This window comes from Chlorocebus sabaeus, chromosome 28, assembly GCF_047675955.1.
Source record: "Chlorocebus sabaeus isolate Y175 chromosome 28, mChlSab1.0.hap1, whole genome shotgun sequence".
Taxonomy (NCBI): domain Eukaryota; kingdom Metazoa; phylum Chordata; class Mammalia; order Primates; family Cercopithecidae; genus Chlorocebus; species Chlorocebus sabaeus.
In genome coordinates this window covers 9,656,536-9,671,487 of record NC_132931.1, presented here as the reverse complement: position 1 = coordinate 9,671,487, position 14,952 = coordinate 9,656,536, and the positions used below count along the sequence as shown (strand labels likewise).

Sequence of the window (14,952 nt, the reverse complement as noted above, 5' to 3'; positions counted from 1 at the left end):
AGGCCACAGGTTTCCCTAGAGTCAGTCACACATACAGATTTAGCCTTGGTTAATTCAACGGCCATTCTCTGAGGAGCTTCCCTCCGACAGGCGGCCCTGCAGTAAGGTAGGGACCCAGACAGAAATGGGACGCTCTCTGCGCCATGGGAGGCAAAAATACAAATTCCATCACCAAGAGGGCACGCCATGCGGTGTTGCTCCACACGGGTGAGCAAAGCTGCCGGGCCCACAGGAGAGAGAGCCCACAGGAGCCCTGGATCCTGTGGGACTTTGGATCCTACCCAGTGAGTGATCCCAGAACTTTGCGAGGCTGAGGCAGGGAGACTGCTTGAGGCCAGGAGGTTAAGACCCAGCCTAGGCAACAGAGTGAGACCCTGTCTTTAAAAAAAAAAAAAAAAAATTAGGCCGGGAGCGGTGGCTCACGCCTGTGATCTCAGCACTTTGGGAGATCACATTAATTGCTGTTACAAACAGTCCAAAAGACCTCCTGGGAGGGAAAAAACAATGTTCATGGAATAGAAGACTCAATATTATAGGATGTCAACTCTTCCTACATTAATCTACAGATTCAATCCGATTCCAACAAAAATCCCACCAAGTTTTTTTTTTAATGTGTTTGGCCCGGTACAGTGGCTCACACCTGTAATCCCAGCACTTTGGGAGGCCCAGGTGGATGGATCACTTGGGGTCAGGAGTTTGAGACTAGCCTGGCCAACATGGTGAAACTCCATCTCTACCAAAAATACAAAAATTAGCCGGGCATCGTGGTGGGTGCTTGTAATCCCAGCAACCTAGGAGGCTGAAGCAAGAGAATTGCTTGAGCCCCGGAGGCCGAGGTTGCAGTGAACTGATTATCATGCCATTGCACTCCAGCCTGGGTGACGGGGCGAGACCCTGTCTCTAAAACAAAATAAATAAATGCCAATTCTAGAAGCCACCAGAAATCATGGTGAAAATTCCTGATATAGCCCTGGACCACATACTCTCCCCATGCTAAGCCCTATCACTCCCCACAGTTCTGTTGCTATAAATCACCTGTGCTCACTGAAATACAGGTAGCCAGGGACACTGATGTGGGATTTAGGGTAGGAGGTCTAGGCTTGAGGCCTGGCTGTATCAGTTAGGTGACCTTCCTGAGCCTAAGTTTTCTCATATTTTTTATAGAGACAGGGTCTTGCTATGTTGCCCAGGCTGGTCTTGAACTCCTGGGCTTAAGCAATCCTCCTGCCTTGGCCTCCCAAAGAGCTGGGATCACAAGTGTGAACCACTACATCCAACTTCCTGCTTTGTAAAATAACATCTACAGGCTGAATGTCCCTAATCTAAAAGTCTGAAATCTGAAACTTTTTGAGCATCAACATGATCCTCAAAGGGAAGAATCTTTGGAGCATTTCAGATTTTCAGATGAGAAATGCTCAGCTGGTGAGCATAATGCAAACATTCCAAAGTCCAGAATCTGAAACACTTCTGGCCACAAGCACGTCAGATAAGGAATACTCTCCTTATGGGTAATTAACAACCAACACTATCCTTTTTATTGTTTATTGTAGAGATGGGGTCTCCCTATGTTGCTCAGGCTGGTCTTGAACTCCTGGCTCAAGCGATCTTTGTGCCTCAGCCTCCCAAAGAACTGGGATTACAGGCGTGAGCCACCATGCCAGGCCTATTAACACTATTTTAGGAGACTAACACTATCTTAGGAGGCCTATTAACACTAAATTAGGAGCAGCATGGCAAAGTACAGAAAACATGGCTTGTGGAGCTTGCCGATTTCATTCAAAAGCCAACTCCGCCGTGACTTAGAAGTTAGGTGGCCTTGGGCAAACTCCGTAATCCCTGGCACTTCGGTTTCTTCATCCGCAAATGGGCTGTTAATGACTTCATGGAAGGGCTCTTGTAAGATTGGAGATGATATTAATAAAAAGGTTAAAAATAATAACACACAGCCAGGCACGGTGGCTCATACCTATAATCCCAACACTTTGGGAGGCCGAGGTAGGCAGATTGCTTGAGCCTGGGAGTTGCAGACCAGCCTGGGCAACATGGTCAGATGCCCATTTGTACAAAAAATACAAAAATTAGCTAAGGTGCATGCCTAAATTAGGTGCATGCCTGTAGTCCCAGCTGCTTGGGAGGCCAAAGTGGGAGGATCTCTTGAGCCTGGGAGGCGGAGGTTGCAGTGAGACGGGATCATGCCAGTGTATTCCAGCCTGAACGACAGAGTGAGACCCTGCCTCAAAAAAATAAAAATAAATAGTAACAATCGATAACATCTGAGAGCCTACTACGCACCAGGAACTGAACAAAGAGCTCTATGATTGATTAACTCAGTTTTCACAGCCTTATGAGGCAAGTACTATTACTACCTCCAGCTTACAGTTGGGGACACAGACTTGAAAAGATGAAGTCACCTGGCCAATGTCAGATGGCTAATGTGGGAGAGTCAGGACTCAACCTCAGTCACCCAACTTCAGGGTCCAGAATTTAGCCATGGTACTAGAAATATTTCTCTTGTGCAGTGTACAGGTAAAAGCCCTGGCCACAGCAAGTATCCAACGTGATTTAATGAGGAAAGAGAAAAGACTCTGGAAACTGCAGACTTCCACACACATAAGGTTAGAAGATCATGATGAGGTGGAGGGAACAGAGTTTCAGCATCCTGGCGAAGAGAAACAGTGAGAATCAACAAAATACAAGTGCTCTGGGACCCCACAGCTCCCACAGTCTATGGGTTTTACTTCAAGTTCATCTTATAAGGCCAGGGAGGTGATGTGAGAACAGAGGAGCTATGAGAGGAATGTTGCCTCCCTTGGTGGCAGCTCTGCAGGCTCCCAGGGCCCACCCACGCCCTCACTCAGGGCGGGGGCGCAGAACTTCCATTTTACAGATGAGGGAACGAGGGCCAGTTCAGGAGCTGGGTCCTGGACCCTGGTCTCTTTATCTTGAGTACTATGCTTTTTTTTTTTTTTTTTTTTAATCGAAAGTACTATTCCACACCAGGAAGGCACCGTGTACCAGCCCTGGTCAAGATGGGCTGGATTCCAGCGGATCTGCCCTTCCTATCTCAGGCCCTCTGCTCTAAAGTCCTTTCAGCATCAGGGTGTGGCTCTCCCTTTAAGAACCTGCCCAACACCCCTCCGGCAGGACATGGTCCAATCCCCACACCAGAGGGAATTCCTTCTCTTAGGGCTGGCAAAGCCTGTCTCTCCAGCCTGGCCCTGCAACCTCCCAGGCATCTGGCCCCGGGCACGTCCCATAACCCCTGAGAGCAGAAATGAGGCGACCCACGCTGCCTAACGCACGGCGCTGTTGCAAGGAGGCCCTGATTAGACAATGTAGGATAAAGCAGTTCACAAGGCATTTCTAAAAAGTATGTTGTGGCTGGGCGCGGTAGCTCACGCCTGTAATCCCAGCACTTTGGGAGGCAGAGGCAGGCGGCTCACCTGAGGTTGGGAGTTTGAGACCAGCCTGGCCAACATGGTGAACCTCATCTCTACTAAAAATACAAAAATTAGCCGGGCGTGGTGGCTTGTGCCTGTAGCCCCAGGTACTCGGGAGACTGAGGCATGGGAACCCGGGAGGCGGAGGTTGCAGTGAGCCGAGACTGAGCCACTGCACTCCAGTCTGGGTGACAACAGCAAAAGTCCGTCTCAAAAAAAAAAAAAAGTATGTTGCAACACCCTCATTTTCCAGCTTCCTTAACGTAAATGCCAGCTCTGTGGTCCTTATCGTACCCGTCATAGTGCCTGGCATAAAATACAATCAATGCAAATACTACACAGCTCCTATCCCTCAGGGACAGTGCTAGGTGAGTTTACAAACTCTTCCTCATTTAAGACAAAAGCCCCACAAGACTGGGACTACTGCCTCCATTTGGCAGATGAGGAAACTGAGGTAGAATGAGGGTAAGGTCTTGCCCAGGGTTCACCCACCACTAGAGTGTAAGCTTGATGAAGACAGCATTCATGTATTTTCTTCACAGCTGCGGCCACACGCCTTTAAGATAGTGTCTGGGACACGCAGGTAGGCCCTTAGGAAATATTTGCTCAGTAAGTCAATGATGGAGATAAGATTGAACTCAGTTTTTTTATTGTTGTTGTTTGTTTTTTTGAGATGGACTCTGTCTCCTAGGCTGGAGTGCAGTGGTGCATTCTTTGCTCACTGCAACCTCTGCCTCCTGGGTTCAAACGATTCTCCTGCCTCAGCTTCCCTAGTAGCTGGAATTACAGGTGTGCACCACTATGCCCAGCTAGTTTTTGTATTTTTGGTAGAGACGGGGTTTCGCCATGTTGGCCAGGCTGGTCTCGAACTCCTGACCTCAGGTGATTTCTCCCACCTCGGCCTCCCAGAGTGCTGGAATTACAGACGTGAGCCACTGAGCCTGGCCCTGAACCCAGTTTTTAAAGATGTAAAACTAATTCCCTGTGCATGGTATGAGAATTGTGTTGCGCGAATATCTGCTTTACTGTGTGAAGGCTTTAAGTATTCTGGCGGGAAAGGCTGATACCCAGCTTGGAATAGGGAATTGGGATTTTATGTGAGCTGCATGCTTCACCATGCCCAGCCTTGGAGAATGACTTTTCCATGTGGCTTGTTCCTCCCAAGACAGTCACAGCCTTGGACTGGAGCTGACATGACAGACGGCCCCCACTGGTGTCAGCACCAGCCCAGGATGGTCCTGGGGTGCAAGCTAAGGCTGCAGCTGGGACTGGGTCCCCTGCAGATAGACAGAATGAAAGGGGTTCTGGTCTGAGAATGGCTCCCAATCCTGCCCCTGAAGACCTGCCCCTTGCCAAATCCAGGGAGTCCCTGAATGCAGCAGGCCCGTGCCCCTGGAGTTCCCTCAGCCCGGACCTGACCTGGCAGGTCCCCACTCAAACCTGGCCGCAGGCCTCTGCAATCTAAGATTGGTGTTAAACACAGCCAAGCATAACCACAGGAAGTGATTGTGGCTGCAAGACCCTAAAGTCTGGAGAATGACTTTTCCGTGTGGCTTATGGAAATCAATCTTGGAGACACAGGGATGCAGTCACTTAGGCAGACCTTCGGTATCATTTTTTCCTATCTACATACCATCTGTACTATTATTTCCTTAACGTTTTTCTTTTAACGAATCCATCTTTTTCACTTATTCTTAAAAGGAAGCTTCATGAAAAGTTTAAAAGAGCAACAAAATAAGGCCTGTCCAGAGATTTTGTGCTCATTAGCACACAGCGTTCCAGGTGGCTATAGCCTTAAAAGACTTTAATAAAATGCCAATTCTAGGTTGGGCACTGTGGCTCATGCCTGTAATCCCGACACTTTGGGAGACCGAGGTGTGCGGATCACTTGAGTCCAGGAGTTCAAGATCAGCCTGGGCAACACAGCGAATCCCTGTCTCTATTAAAAAAAAAACAAAACTTGACTGGGCGTGGTGGCTCACACCTGTAATCCCAGTTACTCAGGGGGCTGAGGCAAGAGAATCACTTGAACCCGGGGAGGCAGAGGTTGCAGTGAGCTGAGATCACACCACTGAACTCCAGACTGGATGAAAGAACAAGACTCCGCCTCAAAAAATAAAAAATAAAAAATAAAAAAAATTAGCTGGGCACAGTGATGCACACCTTTAGTCCCCGCTACTTGGGGGGCTGAGGTGGGAAGATTGCCTGAGCCTGGGAGGTGGAGATCGCAGTGAACCTTCATCATGCCACTGCCATTGCACTGCAGCCTGGGCAATACAGTGAGACCATGTCTCCAAATAAATAAATAAAAGGGCAAAAAGGGTTCCAGCTCTAGTGCTGCTATTGCTGGCTCATGACCTTGGCAGGCCCGTTAACACCCTTGAGTCCCCGGTTCTTAATCTGAAAACTGGTGTCATTTTCGGAATGCTTCCTCTGAAGGTCAAATAAACAGCAGATAGAAAAGGGCCTTATAAACCCCACATAGGAGATGATTAAGGGAGAGCTGAAGCACAATCTAGCAAGAAGGCAAAACCCAAGAGTCGCCCAAAATGCTACAAGGAACCTTGCTTCTTTCAGCCTGAGGCCCGCGGGCAGGACACTGCTCGGAATGGTGACAGAAGAGGGACAGAGAGAGGAGGCTGAGAGGTGGCACTTACGATGTCTGAATTTTGGTGAACTCGGGGACTTCTTCTTTTTTCTTTCTAAAGAGGAACCAGTAGGTTAGGAGGCCCACGATGACTGAAAACAGAATCACATCCGTCATGCTGAAAAGAGATACTTCTTCGGCCACCGCCTCGGACACGGTGGAGCTGGTGTCCACGTGGGAGTCCCCCATGTTGATCATGAAACTGTTAGGAGACAGAAACAGCAGATGTCAGCACAGGGGAGCAGGATGCCCCTGAGGCTGGCTGGGGTGCCCACCTGAATGCTGGGACTCATGCCCCTGGGGCTGCAGAAACTGGTCACTGCACTGGGTAGGAGGAGCAGCTCACTAAGCCAGGCTCCTGCCAAGACAGCCACAGCCTTGGACTGAGGCTGACACAATAGACGGCCCCCAGTGGTGTCAGCACCAGCCCAGCGTGGTCCTGGGGTGCAAGCTAAGGCTGCAGCTGGGACTGGGTCCCCGGCAGACAGACAGAAAGACAGCCACTGACTCAGTGTGCTGGAACTTCCTCCAATCCCACAAGGACACTGCACGGTGGCGGCAGGGAATCCACGTGAGACAGGACCACTTTGCAGCAAACCCTTTCCCCAACTGTGTGGCTGGCTGGGGTTGCCCTAAATCCTGCGTGCTCCCAAAGTCTCCAGGCCTGGCCCTTGAGTGGCTCCTGATATTCACGAGCCTTGGACTATCCTGCCTGGCAAGAGTGACTCTGTGTTCCTAAGACCTTGGGCTATGAAGACAGTTCCTGTTAACAATGAGATGTATGGTGAACGCCTGCTTTCCTATGCCTGGGTGTCTTTTTTTGTTTGTCTTTTTTAAGAGACAGAGTCTTGCTCTGTCACCCAGGCTGGAGTGCAGTGGTGCGACCACAGCTCACTGTAGCCTCAAACTCCTGGGCTCGAGTGATCCTCTCAGCCTTCCAAGTAGAACTTCTATGATTACTGGGGTGCGCCACTGCATTCATTTTTAAATTTTTTTTCTACTGACAGGGCCTCGCTATGTTGCCCAGGCTGGTCTCAAACCCCTGGGCTCAAGTGGTTCCCCTGGCTTGGCCTCCCAAAGCACTGGGATTACAGGCATGAGGCCCTGTGCCTGGGGTTTCGAATTGCGCTGTATCGGTCCGATGTCTGTGGGTACTGGAGATGGAATACGTAAGCCTTCAGACCCAGACGCTCCACGCCTACACAACTGACCCACCAATAAAAACCCCGGAAACCTTGGCTTGGGTGACCTTCCCTGGGTGTCAGTTCTTCACAGGTGCTCTCACACATCGTTGCTGGGAGAATTAAGTGTGACCAGCAACGATGGAAACTTGGGTGTGACCACCTGGACACTCAGGCCTGGCCTCTCCTGGACTCTGCCTTATGTGCCCTTGACCTTTCCTGATTTTAATTTGCATCATTTTGCTGTAATAAACTGTCATCGTAGGCAAAAAGCTTTCCTGAGTTCCGTGAGTCCTGGTGAATCACTGAATCAGAGGCAGTCTTGGGGAACCCCCATGTCACCAGCCTAGTTCCCTCGAAAGATGCTCAACTGGTCCTTCCACCACCGACACCTGATAGGCAGATCTGACATGAGTCAACAAAGGTCCAAGTAAGAGTCCCTGAAACAGCAGCCTCAGCTGCTTACCGAGGAGGCTGGTTCAGCCCTGAAGTTCACACCATTCCATTTTGCAATCACAGAGATGACCGACTGGGTTCTTTCACCACAAGCAGAGCACCCAGACTCAATCAGGAAAGCCTGAGTCATGTGTCAGCAATTAGGCAATGAGAGACCATGTTCTAGCTGACTGCCAATGGCTGTCACTGTCACCAGGAAACCACAGGGCTGGTCTGGGAAGCTAGGGCATCCGAGGGTTGTGGGCATCGGTCTACCCCTACACAACCTGCTGAGAACAGGCCATTCAGGACAGGCCCGCGAGCCTGGGTCTTTGCTTTCTCACTAATCTGAGATGCTTTTCCAATGGTTTGAGTTCGTCTCAATTTAGCTTTTTTCTTTCTTTCTTATTTTATTTTTTTGAGATACAGTCTCTCTCTGTCACCCTGGCTGGAGTGCAATGGCGCCATCTCAACTCATGACAACCTCTGCCTCCCGGGTTCAAGTGATTCTCTTGCCTTAGCCTCCAGAGTACCTGGGACTACAGGTGCCCGCCAACACTCCTGGCTGATTTTGTATTTTTAGTAGAGACGGGGTTTCACTATGTCAACCAGGCTGGTCTCAAACTCTTGACCGCAGGTCATCCACCCACCTCGGCCTCCCAAAGTGCTGGGATTACAAGCGTGAGCCACTCTGCCCGGCCTCAATTTGGCTTTTTTGATATGATTTTTTTTTTGGCGGGGCGGGGGGGAACGGAGCCTCACTCTGTCACCCAGGCTGGAGTGCAGTGGTGCGATCTCGGCTCGCTGCAACCTCCGCCTCCCGGGTTCAAGCGATTCTCCTGCCTCAGCCTCTTGAGCAGCTGGGATTACAGGCACACGCCACTGCACCCGGCTAATTTTTGTATTTTTAGCAAAGACAGAGTTTCACCATGTTGGTCAGGCTGGTCTCAAACTCCTGACCTCGTGATCCGCCTGCCTCCCAAAGTGGTAGGATGACAGGCATCAGCCACCGCACCTGGCCAGCTTTTTTCATATGACATGAAAGGACAAAGTGAATTCTGTTGTCCCCAGAGAAAACCATTTATATTTAATCTTATTAACACATTTAATATTTGCTTAACGCTAGTCATATCAGGATCTCTGTCAAGCTTATGAGCCACCTGTCACATTTTCATAGAACCAGACAGAGAGGCATTTAGGATCTGCTTTGACAGATTCTGGAAGGACTCGTCCCGCAGAATCATGAGGCAGCAGACACTCAGGGCCTGACTGGAACCAGTTGGGAGTGCTATGGTGACAGAGGAACTCCCCTAGCTGTCTAGCTGTTATCTATCACAAGGCAGCAGCCAAGAAACCTGCGCTGCCTGTCCCTCACCCTCCTCCCTTCTAATTCCCCAAGTGACCGGTCCCCTCATTTTCCAGAAGAGATCTAATGCCCATGAAGCGAAGTCCTTCTCGACACAGGCTCAAGCTGACTGCATAACTCATGGCAGTTTCTACTAATAAATCGACGACGCTGGGAGTGAGGTTAACGGCACATCTGCACCCACGTAATCACCGCAAGAGACTCCTGACGGACGTGCCATTCCCCACACAGCAGCCAGGGGGATGCTTTACAAAGGAAGTCAGGTCAGCCAGGCACAGTGGCCCACGCCTATAACCCCAGGACTTTGGGAGGCCGAGGTGGGTGGATCACGAGGTCAGGAGATTGAGACCATCCTGGCTAACACGCTGAAACCCTGTCTCTACTTACAAAAAAAAAAAAAAAAAATACAAAAAATTAGCTGGGCATGGTGGTAGGCGCATGTAGTCCCAGCTACAGGAGGGACTGTAGTCCCAGCTACAGAGGAGGGAGGCTGAGGCGGGAGAATGGTGTGAACCCAGAAGGCAGAGCTTGCAGTGAGCCAAGATCGCACCACTGCACTCCAGCCTGGGTGACAGACCGAGATTCCGTCTCCAAAAAAAAAAAAAAGGCAGGTCATGTCCCCTCCCTGATCAAAACCCTGAGATGGGCCGGGCGCGGTGGCTCATGCCTGTAATCCTAGCACTTTGGGAGGACGAGGCAGGCAGATCGCCTGAGGTCAGGAGTTTGAGACAAGCCTGGCCAACATGGTGAAACCCTGTCTCTACTAAAAATACAAAAATTAGCCAGATGCAGTGGCGCACACCTGTAATCCCAGCTACTCAGGTGGCTGAGGCTGGAGAATCACTTGACCTGGGAAGCGGAGGTTGCAGTGAGCCGAGATCACACCACTGCACTCCAGACTCCAGCCTGGGAAACAGAGTGAGACTCCACCTCAAAAAACAACAACAACAAAAACCCTGAAATGTCTTCACATCATACTTCATACAAAAACCTAAAGTGGCCGGGCACAGTGGCTCACGCCTGTAATCCCAGCACTTTGGGAGGACGAGGCGGGCAGATTACGAGGTCAGGTGTTCAAGACTAGCCTGGCCAACATAGCAAAACTCTGTCTACTAAAAATACAGAAATTAGCCAGGCGTGGTGGCGTGTGCCTGCAGTCCCAGCTACTTGGGGAGGCTGAGGCAGGAGAATCGCTTGAACCTGGGAGGCGGAGGTTGTAATGAGCTGCGATCATGCCACTCCTCCAGCCTGGGTGACACAGCGAGACCCATCTCAAAAACAACAACAAAGCCCTGAAGTCCTTATATAGCTCATGAGGCCCATTACGATCTGGCCCTTGGAAGCCACATTCCCACCACCCACATTTCTTTTTTTTTTTTTTTGAGATGGAGTCTGCGCTGTCTCCCAGGCTGGAGTGCAGTGGCATGATCTCGGCTCACTGCAAGCTCCACCTCCCGAGTTCACGCCATTCTCCTGCCTCAGACTCCGGAGTAGCTGGGACTACAGGCACCCGCCACCACGCCTGGCTAATGTTTTTGTATTTTTTAGTGGAGATGGGGTTTCACCGTGTTAGCCAGGATGGTCTCCATCTCCTGACCTCATGATCCGCCCACCTCGGCCTCCCAAAGTGCTGGGATTACAGGTGTGAGCCACCGCGCCTGGTCTCCTACCACCCACATTTGTTACTACGCTCCCCTTCTTCACACCTTGCAGGTCACACCGGTCTCCTTCTGGTTCAGGGCCTTTGCACATGGCCATCTCGTTATTTGCAAAATTCACTCCCTTATTTAAATTTCTGCTCAGATGTCACCATCTCAGAGAGACTTTGCCTGAGAACAGAATCTACAACTGCCCCCTGGCCACAATCCCCACCCTCTGACCCTCAACGGAGCTTATCCCTACCTGAAATTATATTATACGTTACCCCACCACTGGCTATCTCCCTGACTAGAGGGTCAGCCCTACAAGGGCAGGGACTTGGCTTAGTTCACAGACCGGCATATGAGCATTTATGTTGATTTGCTGAGTAAATAAACATGTGATCAGAAGGCAAGAACCTTCTGATTTTCGGGTACCTGGATTGGCAGTGCTTGGCTTACAGACTATGGAATGCCTTTATAATCTGAAAACCACACTACAACTCCATCAGGACAGTCTGCGAGGCCGACTCTATTCCCTCCTCTTCACACTGCCTGTCTTTAACACTTGCACTCCTAGCTTCTTTCAGCGTCTTCCCTGAGTTCTGAGTCAGGACCACACAGTCTCACGCAGCTAAGGAAACCAACGCGCGACACCACAGAAAGGAACAGGGGCTGCTCCTCGAGGCTGTGACTGACTCCCTGCAGCCAACAGGGGTGGCGCTTGACCCTGAGTGCCTCCCAGCCCCGACCAGCACACTGGGCACTCCCAGCGCTCAGCCTGGAGGCTCCACAGAACGAGAATGTTCCCAGCAGCTTTGACTCTGAAATATCAAACTACTTCTGAGAGAAGACAGGTGTGGCAGGAAGGACTCAGCCATCACTTTATCCAAGGCCCTGAGCTACAGATGAGGCTACAAGGGGTAAGCACCTCACCCGAGGGGCAAAACGAGAAATAGGGCCAGCTTCCCAGCGGGCTGTGCTCACCGCCCTCTACTTAAGACATGGGTCTCTCTCTCACTCGGTGTGAGCTCCTGGAGGGAAGAGCAGCATCTCAGGCACCTCTATGTCTGGCACGCGGTGGGAAAGGAAGGCCTCTCAAGGAGGTTAAGCTTGGAGGAATCCCAGGATCCAAGCAATGTACCTGGGGGCTGAGGCCACAAATGAGTCCCCGGGTTAAGAAACTTAACCATTTTCCCCTTGATGCACACACAGACACCCACCATCTCTCCAGCCCCACCCTGAGCCACTCTCCAGCTTGCACCTTTGTGGTCCTGCCCCAGAGCCTGACAGGTGTCTGAGATGATCCTCCTCTCAAAGTTCGTACTCATTCTTCAGACCTCAGCTCCACCATCACCTCCCCAGCACACACTTCCTTGGCGCAGAATCCAGTGCGCAATAACTACTCAAGGGAATGAAGGGAATTGGTGAATGTATTATGATACATGCAACATAAAATGTGCAGGAATCAAAAACATTAAGTGTAAAGATTTAAAACACACTTTGGGGCTGGCCACGGTGGCTCACACCTATAATCCCAGCACTTTGGGAGGCTGAGGCAGGCACATCACTTGAGGTCAGGAGTTTGAGGCCAGCCTGGCCAACATGGTGAAACCCCATCTCTACTGAAAATACAAAAATTAGCCAGGCGTGGTGGCATGTGCCTGTAATCCCAGTCACTCAGGAGGCTGAGGCAGGAGAATCGCTTGAACCCGGGAGGCGGAGGTTGCAGTGAGCCAAGATCGTGCCACTTGCACTCCAGCCTGGGCAACAAAGCAAGACTCTGTCCCAATCAATCAATAAACAAACAAAATACACGTTGGGCTTCTAGTGTGCCTGTCTGGACAGATCCCAAATGTCCTTCGTTTGTGGCGCCCCTCTATCTCACCAAATTTTTCACGGTACCCGTAGGCCAAAAAAAATGCCTAACAGTTTCACGTGTAAAGTAGTTAGGTCCGAACAACCACTGCAAACCCAGCTTCGCAAAGATGTAAAATCCTAAGAAGGAACGCAGCACGGATCTCACGTTGGAACTGTGAACTGTCCCAAGCTAGCACTGCGCATGGAGTTCAACAGAATTGAACATCTGCCGCATCTGCGAATGAGACTTGCGAGTTTGCTGCAGTGCCCTGGCACAGTTTGGGAGCCACTTCTGCTATACCAAATACTCTGATGGGAAAACTCTGTATGTCTTGACTGACAACTCTCTTCCAGATCAGGTAGTCCCTACAGGCACTCCGAGGAGGTTCTGGAAGCCTGCGTGAGCCTTCTGCCCTGAAAGAGGCTTTAATCTCTGAGTTTCTTCTTTATACCGTCAGCAAAAGGAACAGGGGACAAGCTCATGTGGCCAAAGACAGTATCAGTCCAAGCAGCAAACAAGAACTAGACCAGGCTCTTGCCACACCAGCTGGCTGGGATCCCAGACACATCCCTTACGAACAGAAGGCTTTGGATGTTCTCATCTGTAAAATTAGGTACAGAGCTGGGTGCGATGGCTCATGCCTGTAATCTCAGCACTATGGGAGGCCAAGGCGAGCAGACTGCTTGAGCTCAGCAGTTCGAGACCAACCTGGGCAACATGACAAAACCCCAGTTCTACCACAAAATACAAAAATTAGCCAGGTGTGATGGTGCGCACCTGTAGTCCCAGCTATGTGGCAGGCTGAGGTAGGAGGACCACTTGAGCCCAGGAGGTTGAGGCTGCAGTGAACCATAGTCACACCACTGCACTCTAGTCTAGGCAACAGAGTGAGATCCTGTCTCAAAAAAAAATTAGGCACAGAAAAAGGCATATGTCAAAATACCAGCCAAACACATCTCCCCAACTCTAAATAGAGCAGATCTGACTTGATCTTTTATTATAAGTTAGGTCTCTACATAAGTTTTCATTATTATAAAATACAGCATACAGACAGAGAAGGGTAAAAACTATGCATGTATAGCTTGACCACGATTCCTTGTCAATTTCAGTAGCTGACTGATTCCTGCCAAGGTGGCAATCAAGGGCAACAGCTCCAGTCCCACACACCACCGAGCAAGATGGACAAACAAACCAGGGGGCACACAGGCTGGGGGGCACTGGCGGGAGCCTCACCAGCTTCTGAAAGGGAGAATGACGTAAGAACATAAGGGCTCTCTGAGGCCAACCGTTTGCAACACTGGAACAGGTTGTCTTCCAGGAAGTATTTGCAGTTTTGCATTTGCTGTTTGCAACTTCTGGTCAGCAAACAAGATCGAGCAACCAACTCAGCACTGATACTGGCATGAGTCAGACACCCCAATCAAAGCAGTAACAAGGAAGGAAAGAGAAATAAAACATGTAATTTAGTCAGCCCTTTAGCTGACTGTCACTGTCACATCACGGCCACCGAGACAAGACTCTGGCATCCACCTTCTGCCTGCAGGGGGAGCGGGGTCATTTGGGTTCACAAACCCCTCTGCCAAGGTTTAGTGGCTTCATGGAACCATACCCTACTGTTGCCTGACAGCACAACCCCCAGAGACTGAGAGGTGCTCGGGGAACACTACACTCTCCAAGGTGACCTATTAAAAAGCAGTGTCCAAGAGTGACTCAAACAGATTGCTCCATAGCCAGAGTGCCCAGGAAGTTTATTATCCATACTGAGATGTTGGTGCAGGTTTGTGTTTACCTTCTGTGAGGTTGTTTCTTGAATCTGTAGATTTATGTCTTTTACAAAATACAGCAACTTTTCATTTATTTATTTATTTTTAAGGAGACAAGGTCTCGCTCTATCACCCAGGCTGGAGGTGTAGTAGCACAATCACGGTTCACTGCAGCCTCAACTCCCTGGGCTCAAGGGATCCTCCTGCCTCAGCCTCCCAAGTAGGTGGCACTATGGGTGTGCCTCACCACACCTGGCTAATTTTTGTATTTTTAGTAGAGACAGGGTTTTGCCACATTGCCCAGTCTGGTATCGAACTCCTGGGATTCTGCCCGCCTCGGTCTCCCAAAGTGCTGGGATTATAGGAGTGAGTCACTGTGCCCGGCCACCATTATTTTTTAAATAACTTTTCAGCCTCACTCTCTTTCTCTTCTTCTCCTGGGACTTTGGTGACATGAAAGTTAGATCTTTTATTAGTCCCACAAAATCCTGAGGCTCTGTTCATTTGTTTTGTTTTGGTTTTTAGTCTAGTTTCTGTTGTTTGGGTTAGGTAATTTCTACTACTCTAACTTCAAGTTCACGAATTCTCTTCTGTCTTCTCCATTTTGCTGTGGAGTCATCCA

At 50.1% G+C, this 14,952-nt stretch overlaps 1 protein-coding gene across 3 annotated transcripts in view; it reads right to left on the bottom strand.

The window, feature by feature from the left end:
• The window catches only part of POR (cytochrome p450 oxidoreductase), a 74,662-nt gene that overhangs the window by 27,064 nt on the left and 32,646 nt on the right, over positions 1-14,952 (bottom strand). For all 3 annotated transcript variants that reach the window (XM_008018368.3, XM_073012694.1, XM_037990474.2), the window contains exon 2: positions 6,098-6,289. In XM_008018368.3, coding sequence (XP_008016559.2) covers positions 6,098-6,285 — 188 coding nt within the window. In that variant the 5' untranslated portion in view covers positions 6,286-6,289. The remainder of the gene's footprint in view (positions 1-6,097; positions 6,290-14,952) is intronic.